General features: G+C 59.1%; 1 protein-coding gene across 1 annotated transcript; it reads right to left on the bottom strand.

The window, feature by feature from the left end:
- Positions 1-90: 90 nt before the first annotated feature.
- Positions 91-8,365, bottom strand: BCAN (brevican). The gene is given in 15 exon segments (XM_010723857.3): positions 91-281; positions 370-552; positions 696-840; positions 1,072-1,154; positions 1,680-1,838; positions 1,992-2,099; positions 3,721-4,018; positions 4,020-4,153; positions 4,328-4,510; positions 5,013-5,441; positions 6,373-6,666; positions 7,138-7,265; positions 7,354-7,528; positions 7,614-8,006; positions 8,125-8,365. Coding segments are annotated over 15 exon segments (2,964 nt in total). The 5' UTR covers positions 8,351-8,365; the 3' UTR covers positions 91-255.
- Between the last annotated feature and the right edge of the window lie 3,960 nt (positions 8,366-12,325).

Here is a 12,325-nt window from a genome sequence, read left to right as displayed (position 1 = left end):
CATCTTCTCCTCCTTGATTTTGACTCTGTCGTCATTCCAGGACTCAAACGGCCCCAGTGCAAGATGAGACACCACACGAGTCGCTGGCGATTCCTTTTGAGGGACTCTTTAGTTTTTGGGGTTTCTTTGTACAGATATAAAACAAGCAGAGGGCAGGCACCCACCAGGACACCTCCTGCCCTCCGATGCTGCACTGCCATCCCAGTGACATCCCCATCCATGCCCGCTCCGGGGTCTGGGAAGGTGACAGCTCACTCAGTCCTCGGAGTGCTGTGCCAACCCTGGAGGGGGGGGGACAGGAAGCAAAGAGCCCCAGTGAAGCGCCATCCACGAGGGGAGGCGTGGGGATGCAGGGGGCTGAATGCTCACCGGGGCGGCAGGAAAGCTGGGGCCGTTCCCAAATCCCATCTTCACGGCAGCGGATGATGGGGGAGCGGCGCGGGGCGAAGCCGTGGCGGCAGTGGTAGCGCGTGATGGAACCGATCTCGTAGCGCTGCTTTGGTTTGCCGAAGGGACGGGCGTTGCTGACGGTGGGGGGGGGTCCGCACTGCACTGTGGGGTGAGGGGAGAGGGTGGGCATCCTGTGCTGCGCTGAACCCCGCTGCCTCACCACCAGCTCCCACCCCAACCCCAGGTGAGCTGCGAGCAGTCAGAACCTTTTTTTTCCTAGCTTGCTGGGGGGGTACGTGGCTTACCCAGCCCCATTTTGCAGGTGTAGGAGAGGTGGTAATTGCAGGGGACATCGCTCCATCGTCCCCCGTCGTGCCACACAATGACCACGCAGTTCTCACCGGAGAGAAAGTAGCTGTCGGGCTGCCCCGGGTGCCAATTCTCATAGAGCTGGGGAGCACAGGACGGGCTGGGGCTTCGCTGGCACTTTGCACTGCGTCCATGCCATGGTGCCCCATCTCCGTGCTGCTGGTTCAGGCACCCCAAATCACACGGTGCTCATGCCAGTGGCTTCAGCTGAGGCTTCGAAACCTGGGACCCATCCCAAGGGATGGAGAAGGACCACGAGGTGTGGTGGGGATGGGAACGGGGTGGGAGGGGGGGATTGGCAGCACGGCTTACCAGGGGGCTGCCGTCGGACCACTGGAAGTCCCCCTCGATGGTGCGGTCGTTGAGGCCGATCCATTGGTACTCGCGGTACTGTTCTGGGGACAGAGGAGGGCTTGGGGGGCTCCGCCATCCCCTGGCACCCGTCAGGGCGGGGAGTTGGGGGGGGTCGCCGGGAGAGGGCAGCAGAGCCCCAGTGTCCCCATGCCTGTCCCTGGTGTCCCCGTGTCCTTTCCTGCTCCTCCTGGACCTCCTCGCTTCCCAGCTGTCCTTTCTACCAATTAATCCATCCTATTGCCAATATTTCCTTTCCTTTCCCCTTTCCTTTTTCCCCTTTCCTTTTTTCCCTTTCCTTTTTCTCTTTCCCTTTTCTCTTTTCTCTTTTCTCTTTTCCCTTTTCTCTTTCCTTTCCTCTTTCTCCCTTCCTTTCCACTTTCCTTTCCCCTTTTTATAAAAACATTTGTGATGTTTTTTGCCCATCCAGCTGCCTTTTCCAGCAGAGGGAGAGGAGCTTTGGCTCTGCTTTACCCCTTTTCCAAATTTTGGCTCAGTCTTCAAGCCTCAGACCCACTGTGGAGGGATGCTGGGTCCCATGCCCTGCAGGTTGGAGTGGCCCCACGTACCGTTGATGAAGTCCTGCTCCTCGGGGGTCAGGATGGTGGCCAGATGCCCCCCAAAATGTCTGCACTGTGACTCGGCATCCTCCCAGCTCCTCCGGGTGGAGAAGTGCTTGTAGCAGGCTCCCTGGAAGCTGTCCCAGCTGGGGCTGCACCTCTTCAGGGCTGAACCACAGCAGGAGACAAGGGGGGGAGAGGAGGACAGGGTCAGCACCGTGGAGTTCAGCCCATGAGCAAGCCAAAAAAAAAAACCACCCAAACAGATTTCTGTGCGCTGATGCCTGAAGGACCACGGGCTGTGTGACCCTGTGGACTCACGTCTCTCGCAGCTGCTCCCTCCGTAACCTGGCAGGCAGAGGCAGGTGGGATGGGTGCCATCCTCAATGCAGGTCCCTCCGTTCAGGCAGGGGTTGGGGATGCAGCCACCTGCAAAGCACGGGCAGCCCTGCTCACTACATGCCCCTGAGCTGCCCCTCAGCCCTCGGATGGATGCACAGAATCTGGGGCACGGTGGCACGCCTGGAGCCATCCCATCTTCCTGCACTGGATGGGTTTGAGGCTTTGGCATGTCCCCAACACTCAGCTGGACACTGTTAGAGTGTGCCATGGATGGGGATGAGTCCTGCTGCCCCCAGAGCAGTGCAACAATGGCTCTTTTGGAGGGAACATGAAAGGATAAGCCCTTGACATGTCCCAGACACATGTCCTCAGCCTGGCAGCAAGGCGAGCCTCGTGCCTGTCCCCAATCTTACTGCTGTCACCTTCAGCCTGCCCAAGGTTGAGAACTCAATGGTGCCATCCTTGACCTGCAAAACCAGCACCAGCTCGTTCCGGTCATTAAGACACACAGTCATTAATCCGTCCCCAGCTCAAGAATGTGATTTAGGGCTGTCGCCTGCGCCAGCGGCACAAGGAGTGCAAGTCCTTGGCACTATCCAATGGCCCTGTGCCCTCGCTTGCCCCAGACAGCATCACCTCCCGCCTGCAGGAACATGCAGACATCTCCAGTGGACTGCAGCGGGGTGAGAAATGAGCTATTTAAGGCTTGGGCACGTCCGGCTCTTTGGGAGCATATCTCTTCTTGCCAGGACAGACACATCCACACTGCAAGGTGCTGAGCAGCACCCATGCTGGGGGGGTGAAGAAAGGAACCCCAGTGAGGCTGTCCCACGGGGACAAGGGGCAGCAAGATGGGCAGGGGTTTGGTTGCAGAGCTGAGAGCATCCCGGCTTAGGAGCCAAGAGGAATTTTGTCTTGGGGTCACCGCTCATGCACCCACCACCCTCCTGCAGCAAGTGGGCTCCATCTCAGGCCCTGGTGCTCACCTGCAGGCTGTGCACCCCCACAACACCCAACACCCCGCAGCTCTGCACGGCATTCAGCTGCGTGCACCGTGGGGATGCTCCAGGGCCAGCTGACACCGTGCTCAGCCCCAAAGGCCCTCATCCCTCTGGGGTCCGGGGGGATTAGTTCGTCAGTGGGGATGCGAGCGAGGCAGCGGGCGCAAGGATGAAGGGAAGAGCTAGCCGAGGTGCGTGTTCTAGAAAGCTTTTAATTCCCTTTATTAGTACCACTGTTAGTCAGAGGAGGGTTTGGGGCCTTCTTTTGTTAGATTTGTTTCTTTTCTTTTTTTCTTTTTTTTTCATGGAAACAGTCATTAAAACACTTCACAGAAGTAGAAGAGAATTAAGTGCATGCATAGCTCAGACCAATTTGTTTGACAAATATGTGCTTCTCCGGACCTTTAACCTTCCCTTACCCAGCCGAAGAGAGGAGGAGAGAGAGACAGACAGACAGAAGGACAGACAAGAGGAAAGCACAGTGCAAAGGAAAGGTGCTGCCACTCTCTAGTGTCAGCGTGCAGCCAGGAGCGCTGCCCCAAGTGCAAAAATGACACAGTGCTGGGGACCCCCGGCCAAGCTTGCACCTGCACCCAGGCTGGCACGCTCCGTGGGCAGGGCAGGCAGTGGGGCGGCCGAGCTGGGTGCTGGGGACAGCCTGGGGGGCCCAGCATGGGGAGAGGTGAGGCCGTCCCTGTAGGTCCCACCTGGTTCTCCGGGGACGGCTGCAAGGAAACCCTCCACGGTTGCAACAGAGGGCATCGGACGCTCTTCTTCATCCTCCTCCTCTTCCTCATCCTCCTCCTCTTCTGAAGATGCAGCTGGCATCCCGCGATCAGTGCTTGGGGTTTGCAGTGCATCGCTGCTGCTGGGCACCTCTGCGTGCCATGGGGTGACCTCCGTTGCCGGGGCTGTGCCCCCATCCCCCGGTGCTGTGGGTGAGGAGAGCCACGGGGCCCCCGACTGCTCCTCTCCATCATCCTGCAGCTGCGGCGGTGCGGGGGGCGAGCGGGGATGCCCCAGGGTTTTCGGTCACATCTCCCGACAGCTCGGGGTCCTCAGCAGCCCCCAGAGTGTGGATGGGGGTGCTGGTCCCCCCTGCCCCACGGCTGCCTGTGGAGGGGGATGGCTCTTGGATATCTGTCGAAGTGACAAAAGTGGCGCTGGTTGGATGTGTCACCTGGCTGTCCTTGTGCCCAGATACCCTGCCGTTGTGGGCTGGCCGCCCCACAGCTTCCCACAGGTGGATGGGGAGGCAAGTGGGGACAACGGAGCCAGGTGGCTGGGGATGCCCATTGGGTGGCTCTGTGTCACCTGCTGCAGCCACCGATGGGGACAGGGCGTCACTGGGTCCTTCTGTGCCCACCAAGAGTGTCTGCACATTCGGCTTCATGGGTTGTCCAGGCTCTTGCCCTCTGCCCAGACTCTCTGCTGCTCTGTTCCCGAAGTCCTCACCCAGAACAGAGCCCAGCGGCCATTCCAGCGCTGCTCCATCCTCTGCAAGGGGCAAGGAAAGGCAGTGAGACACCCACAACAGGAGCCAGCCAGGAACCAGGCACTGGCATTGCCGGCAATGAGCAGAGCTGAAGGGAAAATGTTGGCACAGTGACGCCTGAGGAGACAGAAACAGCCCCAGGTCTGGTGATGCTTCTCCCTCTGAACCAGCCCCGTGCTCCAGCTTGGCCATTGCATTCTCCTGTCCCACAACACGTCTTTGCTTGGGCCCTTTGCCACCTCTTGGCACAAAGACAGCATGGTTTGGCACTGACCCTGCCCACTGCACCCTGCCATCCTGGCCACAGGATGGACAGACAGACAAGGACATGCAAGGACAAGCATGGCAAGGACAGACCAACAGCCCCATGCCTGTCACCACCACACCAGGACACCAGCACCCTGGCCATGGGTGCACCCTCGGTGAGATGGCACTTGAACAGCTCTGTGCCTGCATCCCTGCTGCTGCTCTCTGCGCCCCAGCCCTGAGCACTGCTGGACCTACCAGTGCGGGATGGCTCTTGCCTGGCCTCTGTGCACCTTCCACCTGTCCCTGTTGCCCCGTCCTGGTCTGCAGGGGATGGGCTGCCTGGTTGTACGGCACAGCTATGCGGGATGCCTGCCTTGGGGACGGCTGGGGCTGTGGGGAAAGGGGCAGCCGAGGATGGGTGACGTCCTCGTGCTGAGGACGAGGAGGTATCTACTGGGGGGTGCCGGGTGTCTTCGGGGGACAGGCTTGGCTTTTCCAGCTCAGCATCAGCCACGTCCTTAAAGAAAGGGACGGCGTATATAGCCCCTCGCGACTCAATCTCCACTTGCGCTTTGGGCAGCTGCAGCTCCTCCAGCTTTTCTGCCACTGTAACAATCTCCTGGAGGCCCTCGGGCTCTCTGGCTTGATATTTTCCTGCAGCCTCAGGGAAAGAGTTTGTCCCTTCTGTGGGCAGAAAGAAAGTGGGGTATTACTGCCTTGTCCTGGCCCCGTGGCAGCTGGGGACAACCTGGGGGATCCCTGTGCCCCGGCTGAGCTGGGTTGTTAGTGGGTTATGCACTGCGAGATGGGTCCATCCTGCCTAGCTTCATCCGTGGAGACAGTGGGGAATCCACTGAGAAATGGGGAAACTGAGGCACGGAGGCATGCAGCGGATGGTTGGTGGGAGCACAAGCCCCAGGGGACGCTCAGGTAAGTGGGAATGGGAAGAATCTGTGCCTGTTATCCCTGTGAGCCTCAGTCCTCACACACATGCCCCGGTGTGCCGGGTGCCCTCAGCACCCAGTAGCTCACTGCCTCTATTTCATTTTCCTATCCACGGTAATAAATAAACCTTACAGACCTGTCAGGCTGTGCCCAGCAGCCTACAGAGAACCCCAAAACGCCTTCAACATCCACAGAGGGGCGAACTGTCCCAGAGCCGTGCTCCTGCAGCTGGCTCAGCCCCAAGGTGAGGGCTCATGGCATCGACCTGGGACCAGGCGCTGTGCCCAGAGCCACCCTGAGCTCACACGGACAGAGACATCCCTGCCCTTCTGCGCTACAGCAGCATGCAGCACTGAGGCCAACCTTACACTATACTGCCATGCGCTATGCAGAGCATGCAGAGCATCCATCCTCTATCCCGATGTATCAGCATGCAGTATTGAAATCATGCGGGTTATTCCTCTCCTATCAAGATATATTGGCATGCAACACTGAGCTCATGCAAAGCATCCCTGCGCTGAGTCGGCATGCTCTACTGCAGATATGCAGAACACCCCTGCTCCACAGCGATAGGTCGGCACGGCGAGCACGTAGGGATCTCTATTCGGTCCCTGCTTCGTGCACCCCAGAGCCCAAGACTAAACCTCGGGGCCGTGGTGCCCCTGGTTACCTCGGAAGCAGTACGCATCGTATCTGCTCTGTGCATCGGGGAATCCCGTCTGGTTGCGAAACTGGAAGATGGTTTTGACACCCGGCAGGGCTCCTCCGCAGCGCTCCCGCGGGGTAACGATGGGATAGCGGACGCTGCCATCAGCCAGCCAGCCCGGGTTGCAGGCATCCAACCCTGCACTCCAGGCTGCGTACAGCTGTCCTGTGCTCGCCAGCACCGCACCCTGCGCCCGGCACCGCGCCACTGCCTCCTCCAGGGTGAACTTGTCCGGGGCTGTCTCCAAAAATATTTCCCCTGTAATGAAAGGAAGGAAGCAGGCATCAGGAGATGGTTCAGGGATGGGGAGACGGGTGGATGTGGGTCTGTCCTTGCACATGGGGCAGGGGCGAGCATTGAGCCACCTGCTCAGCTCTCCTGAGCTATGCCCATAGCTTGCTGCACAGGCAAACTTTCCAAAAGAAAAACGTGAGTGATGCAGGTGCTGCTGATTCCACCTGGCAGTGGATTCCATGCCACGTAGAGGGCACGAGCAGCAGGGTAGCAGGTATGTGACACACAGGGACAGCCCCAGGTCAGCAGTGCTCCCAAGCAGTGGGAAGCATCGGTGGTTTACTGCGACAGGTCAGCAAGGCAGCTCTGCAAAGGGTTGCAGAGAAGCAAATCTGTGCCCTCTACGGAGCACTGCACATTTGGGACATTGCTAAGGGAACTGGGTGACAGCGCTGTGCTGTGAAAAGGAGGTTGGACATGGAGCACCACAGGCACCTGGCACGTCCTCAGCATAACAGTACACGTCGTACATGTCCTCCGGGTCCACCACACCGTAGTTCCTCACCCCTGGGAAGCCATTCATGTCTCCGTAGCACGCCTCGCGGGGAGTGTGGATGGGGTACCTGGCAAAGCAGAGGGGAAGAATGGTGGTGGCTGAGGGGTGGCACAGGGGAGTCACTGGGTGCCAGAAACATGCCATGGGGTGCTCACCTGACGGTCTGGTCAGCGATCCAGCCAGCATCACACTGCTCGTAGCCTCCCAGATAGGCAGCATACAGCTGCTCAGGGGTGGCAATGCTGGCACTGATGGCAGTGCACGCCTCCTGCGCCTCGGCAAAAGTGTAGGTGTAGCGTGTGGAACCCCCACGGTAGTGAAACACCACTCCTGCAGGGAGGCACAGGGTGAGGAGCCAGGAGAGAGGATCCGGACGGGGTCCCCCAAACTGTGCTGCTCCCTTTCCTGCGTGTACCTTTGACTCTGAGGTCGAGGATGTCGTGGCCGTCCTCGATGCCATGCTGCACATCACAGCGGTAGATCCCCGAGTCGTTGGGGCGCAGCTCGGTGAGCAGCAGAGAGGCGTCAGTGTAACGCTGATGGAAGACGGGCAAGGAGGCACGGAGGCGGTAGTCCTCACTCACCTTCACCCTTTCCCCTCGTGCTACCAAGATCTCCGCCTCCCTGCCTTCAGAGATGAAGGTCCATTTGACCCGGGGGGCTCCCAGCACTGCTCGGCGCCCTGCCGTGCTGGCAGTGGGCAGGGGTGCGAGGTAGGTGATGAGGCAGGGGATGGTGACGTCCCCTGCCAGCACAGCGTGAAGGGCTGGGTGCCGTGGGATGGACACCTGCAGGGCCTTGAGGTCATCTAGGGGGAGAAGAGCAGAGTGATGAATGGGACTGGCATGTGAACCTCTTCCCCCTCCCCTCCCCCCCCAAGGATACTGGCTACAGTGTGAGGATGAGCACGGCTGGGGCTGTGTTACCTGTGACATCTTCAGGGCTGAGCACCTCTGGGACCACCGTGGGGGCAAACACCCAGAGCAGCAGCAGTGGGAGAACTGAGGCCATCCTGTGCCCTGTGAGGGGGGAACAAAAGTCCAGCAGAGGTTTTGAACTGCAAAGAAGCATTATAACCTCCAGCTCTCTGCATGAGGGAGGACTGGGAGAGACTGGTGCCTGCATGCACGGGGTGATGCACGAAGGCATCATGGTGAGAGCGCGGAGTCTGGATGGCAGAAAGGAGAGGGAGCAGAAGGAAACGTGCAGACGTGCCCTGGGGAGCAGGAGAACTGCAGTGCCTCATCTCAGTGCCCAGGGTTCAATCCAGCCCCAGGGAGAGGGGTCCTCTGGGGACAGCAGATCTGAGCAGAGCATGGAAAGTCTGAGTGCACAGCCAGGCAGGAGATGCCAGGGCTGGGCTGCGCATCTTGAGACACCGCAGTCAGAAACCTCAGAGGGGATTGTAATAGCTGGTGTTGATCAGGGTTGAAGGAAGGAGCCACTGAGCCCTGGCTCATGATGTGAGAGTGTGAGTGCATGCATGCAAGCTGGGCTTTTGGGTGTGCAGGCATTGCAGCTTGTATGTGCACTGCAGCATGCATGTGCACATGTATGAGCATGTACGTGTGTTTGTGAGTGTGCTTCCACACGTGTGGCCAGGGGGGTCCAGCTGGAGATGGGGATGCTGAGGGTGCACAAAGCACGGGGCAGTGGGGGAGGGACGGAGCAGGAGGTCTCCTCGTTGCCATTCAGCTCACGCCAGAGGTTTCCCGCGCACAGGCTGGGAAAACCAGGGCCGAGTAAAGCAGCCATTATGTCCCAGGTCTCTCTCAAGGCTGCCTGGCACAAAGGACTCTCCCCCGCCGGCTGAGGAGCAGCACTGAAAGGAGAGCCCAGCAGCTAGCACGGCTGTCACCAGCCCCACAGAGCAGCACAGGGGACACTGGGGATGTCACGGAGGAGCTCCAGCCATCTGGAGAGGACACCAGGGATATGGAGAGGTCCCTGCATGGTGCACGGCTCTGCAGGATAACGTGGCCCCATGCACTCCTCTGCAGGGGCCCACTGGGGCTCGGTGGTTTCCTCAGCCCTGGACTGGTGTGCAGCGACCCTGAGCCTCAGAGCGCCTTTGTAATTTATGAGCTCTTTGTGCTGCATTGATTTTGGCAGTCACTGAAGCAGATTTGGCACCTCTGTGGTGAGCTATGGTCCAGGTCGCAGGCTGCCAGGGCCAGGCTGAAGGGAGGCTGTCATGGAGCTGCATCTCTCTGCAAAGGATGCTCCCCAAGAACCCCATAGGGCCAGCGTGCCAGGGAGTGGTGTGAATACAGCCCAAGAACCAAGGGCAAAGAGCCTCCTAGCACCATGCACCATGCTTGCACAGCACCTAGCACCACGCACTCTGGATGTACAACTCCTAGCACCGTGCACCATGGATGTACAGCCCTGAGCAACACGCACCATGCATGCACAGCCCCTAGCACCACGCACTGTGGATATACAGCTTCTAGCATCATGCACCATGGATGTACAGCCCTGAGCAGCATGCACCATGCATGTACAGCCCCTTAGCACCACGCACCACACACGCATGTCCCCTAGCACTGCACACCACGCATCCATCCCTTTCCATCCAATACATGACCAGTGCTGCCAGTACCAAGCTGGGGGCTTTCCCAGCTCTGGATGGATCATTGGAATTCAGGCCCATGGAGCGGAGTGAGGGATGGTCCCCGCTGCTGGGCTCCAGCGTGGCACTGGCTGTGACCCCCAGTGTGGTGAAGTGAGGCACTTTTTGTCCCAGGCTCCTTTCATCCTGTTCCCCAGGTGCCACAGTGGTACAAGTAGGGAGCAGCCATGAAGCTCAGCAGGAAATTCAGGGGTTTAAAGCTACATGAGTGCAGCAAGATGGAGTGAGCGGGGGGCTGCTCCCCTCCTGTGCCCACCCATAGCTGGGACACCAACACACTGGAACTGGGGCTCCACAGGGGTTAAACCCAACTCACCCTGCCCACGGGAGTCCTGTGATGGCAGGACTCTCAGGCGTCACTGTTTGAGGTTTGGGGTTTGGGGTTGGATATTTTTTTCCTATTATTTGCCACAAATGGAATTTTTCTTAGCCTTCTCAAGGGAAAGGCTGGGAGCAGGAGCAAGGGAAGGCAGCTAAAGGGAAAGTGGGAAGCGGGGAGCAAGACTGGGTTAGCTCTGAGCTCCCAGCCACGGAGATGGGTGGGATGCTCACATGCACACTGACTGCCTCCATTTCCCTGAGAAACCAGGTAGAAAATGAACCGAGGTACTTTGGGACAAAAGCAATCTTTCTTTTTTCTTCCTCCCCTGAATCCACTCTAATTTAAGCCACAGCAAAGCACGAGTGATGCTGCAAGCGGGGGTCCCGAGCCCCTTCCTCTCCACACCACCACGGAGAAGCTTTCCCAGGTTGTCCCATCCCTATGCAAAGCCCCTCTGTCCCTGCACGTGACAACTTTGTCCCTGCTCCCAAGGTGCCCTGCCAGCCCATAGCGCAGCTGATCAGCGGCTTTCCAGGGATGCTCAGCTGCAGAATGAGTCAGCAGCCACAGGCAGAGCCTGGCCCCGCTCCAGTCTGCCCCGTCCCCCCTCATCTCTGGGCTGCAGGTGCCCCAATGTTCCCATGCACGTGCCTGTCCCCCTCTGAAACTGTCCCCTCCTTGCTGCAAACTGCCCCTGCTTCCTGCACAACCAACAAAACAAGGGGACTCACCATACCGGGGGGGGGGGTCACAGCAGTGAGCCCCCCATGTGCTGAGCGCAGAGGATGCTGCGGGAAGCACCCAGCAGCCTCTTGGCAGCAGCTGCTGGCAGAGCATAAAAGGCCGGAAGCAGGTGGGAATGGGGAGGAGGAGGGGTCCTTTGGCTGCCAGAGCTGCTCACCCCCACCCCCAACCCATGTTGGAGAAAGGGGCTCCTTGTTGTTGGGCTGGGATGTGCCCCCACTGCACAGGGAAGAGCTGTGTCCCATCCCCAAAGCCTCATGGAACTGCAAAGGGCAGAGCTGAGCTGGTGGACCCCAGAGGGACCCCACAGTCACTTGGGCATGGTACACACATCCATAGAGCTTTGCACACCCACCCACTGCTGCATGGCTCCAGTGGGAAAACTGAGGCATGGATTGAGGTGGGGTGGAGGAGAAGGTGCTCCAGATTTCGGCAGCACAGCCTGGCCCCTCAAATCCACCTTCCAAGCACAAAATCACAGCACTGCAAGGAAGTGCTCAGGCTCCCAATTTCCCCAGTCCAAACCCATTCCCTGCAAAACAACCCCAAATGCCCTGAGCACCATCACCCTGAGCTGCACAGGATGGGCAAGGAGCTGCCCAGGAGGGGCAGCAACCCCTGGACTGAGCCCCTCATGCAGAGAGGTACTGGAGCAAAGGGGCAGAAAGGGTCTTTTCCACCCCTCTACCAGCTGAAGAAGCAGCAACAGGTTCTGGTCTGCCTGGGCTCTTCCCATCTGGGGAGCACTGAGGGCTCAGTGGGATGCTCAAGGGGAGCACCTCCATCCAAGAGAAAAAACACTGTTTCTGTAGGAGGGCAGGAGGTGCACATCAAAGTGCCCCGGCCCTGGGCACACACACAAACATTCTGGGTTTGTTCAGCAGGAAAAAGCAATGAATACCCCACAAAACGTTCCCTTTCTTTTTTGCCCAGCCCTTCTTGCCCCCCTTGGGACACCAGCAGGACTGGGGAAAAGAGCTGGGAGCCAATGGGAAAACCCTGTGATGCTGTGCAGCCCTGCTCTCCCTTATCCCCCGTGGTATGGGGCAACTTCAGCCCCTATGCCTCCCACTCTCCCACCCCTCCCCCGCCAGCTCTGTGCCTCATTTTCTCTTCCCGGTGCTGTCCCGATTGCATCCTCCTTAGAACAAGGACCTGTCCCTGGTGGCTGAGCAAGGAATGGGCTCCATGCTGGGACCTGCAAGCCCCAATCCCCACTAGCATCAATCCCAAAGTCACTTTCCCACCTCAATCCTCAAGCCACTCCCCCCCTTCCCCCCCCCCAATTCCTGCTCTGCAGAGCCGGCGCCACCTGAAAGAAACTTGCAGAGCTCTGCCAAGGACAAAGCGGGGACCGGTGGGAGCATCCCTGCTGGACATCCAGGTCACCCCCAGCAAGCAGGGAGAGCGATGCCCACCCCCCCCAGAC

This window comes from Meleagris gallopavo, chromosome 27, assembly GCF_000146605.3.
Source record: "Meleagris gallopavo isolate NT-WF06-2002-E0010 breed Aviagen turkey brand Nicholas breeding stock chromosome 27, Turkey_5.1, whole genome shotgun sequence".
Classification (NCBI taxonomy): Eukaryota; Metazoa; Chordata; class Aves; order Galliformes; family Phasianidae; genus Meleagris; species Meleagris gallopavo.
This window is presented reverse-complemented; position numbering and strand designations above follow the sequence as displayed.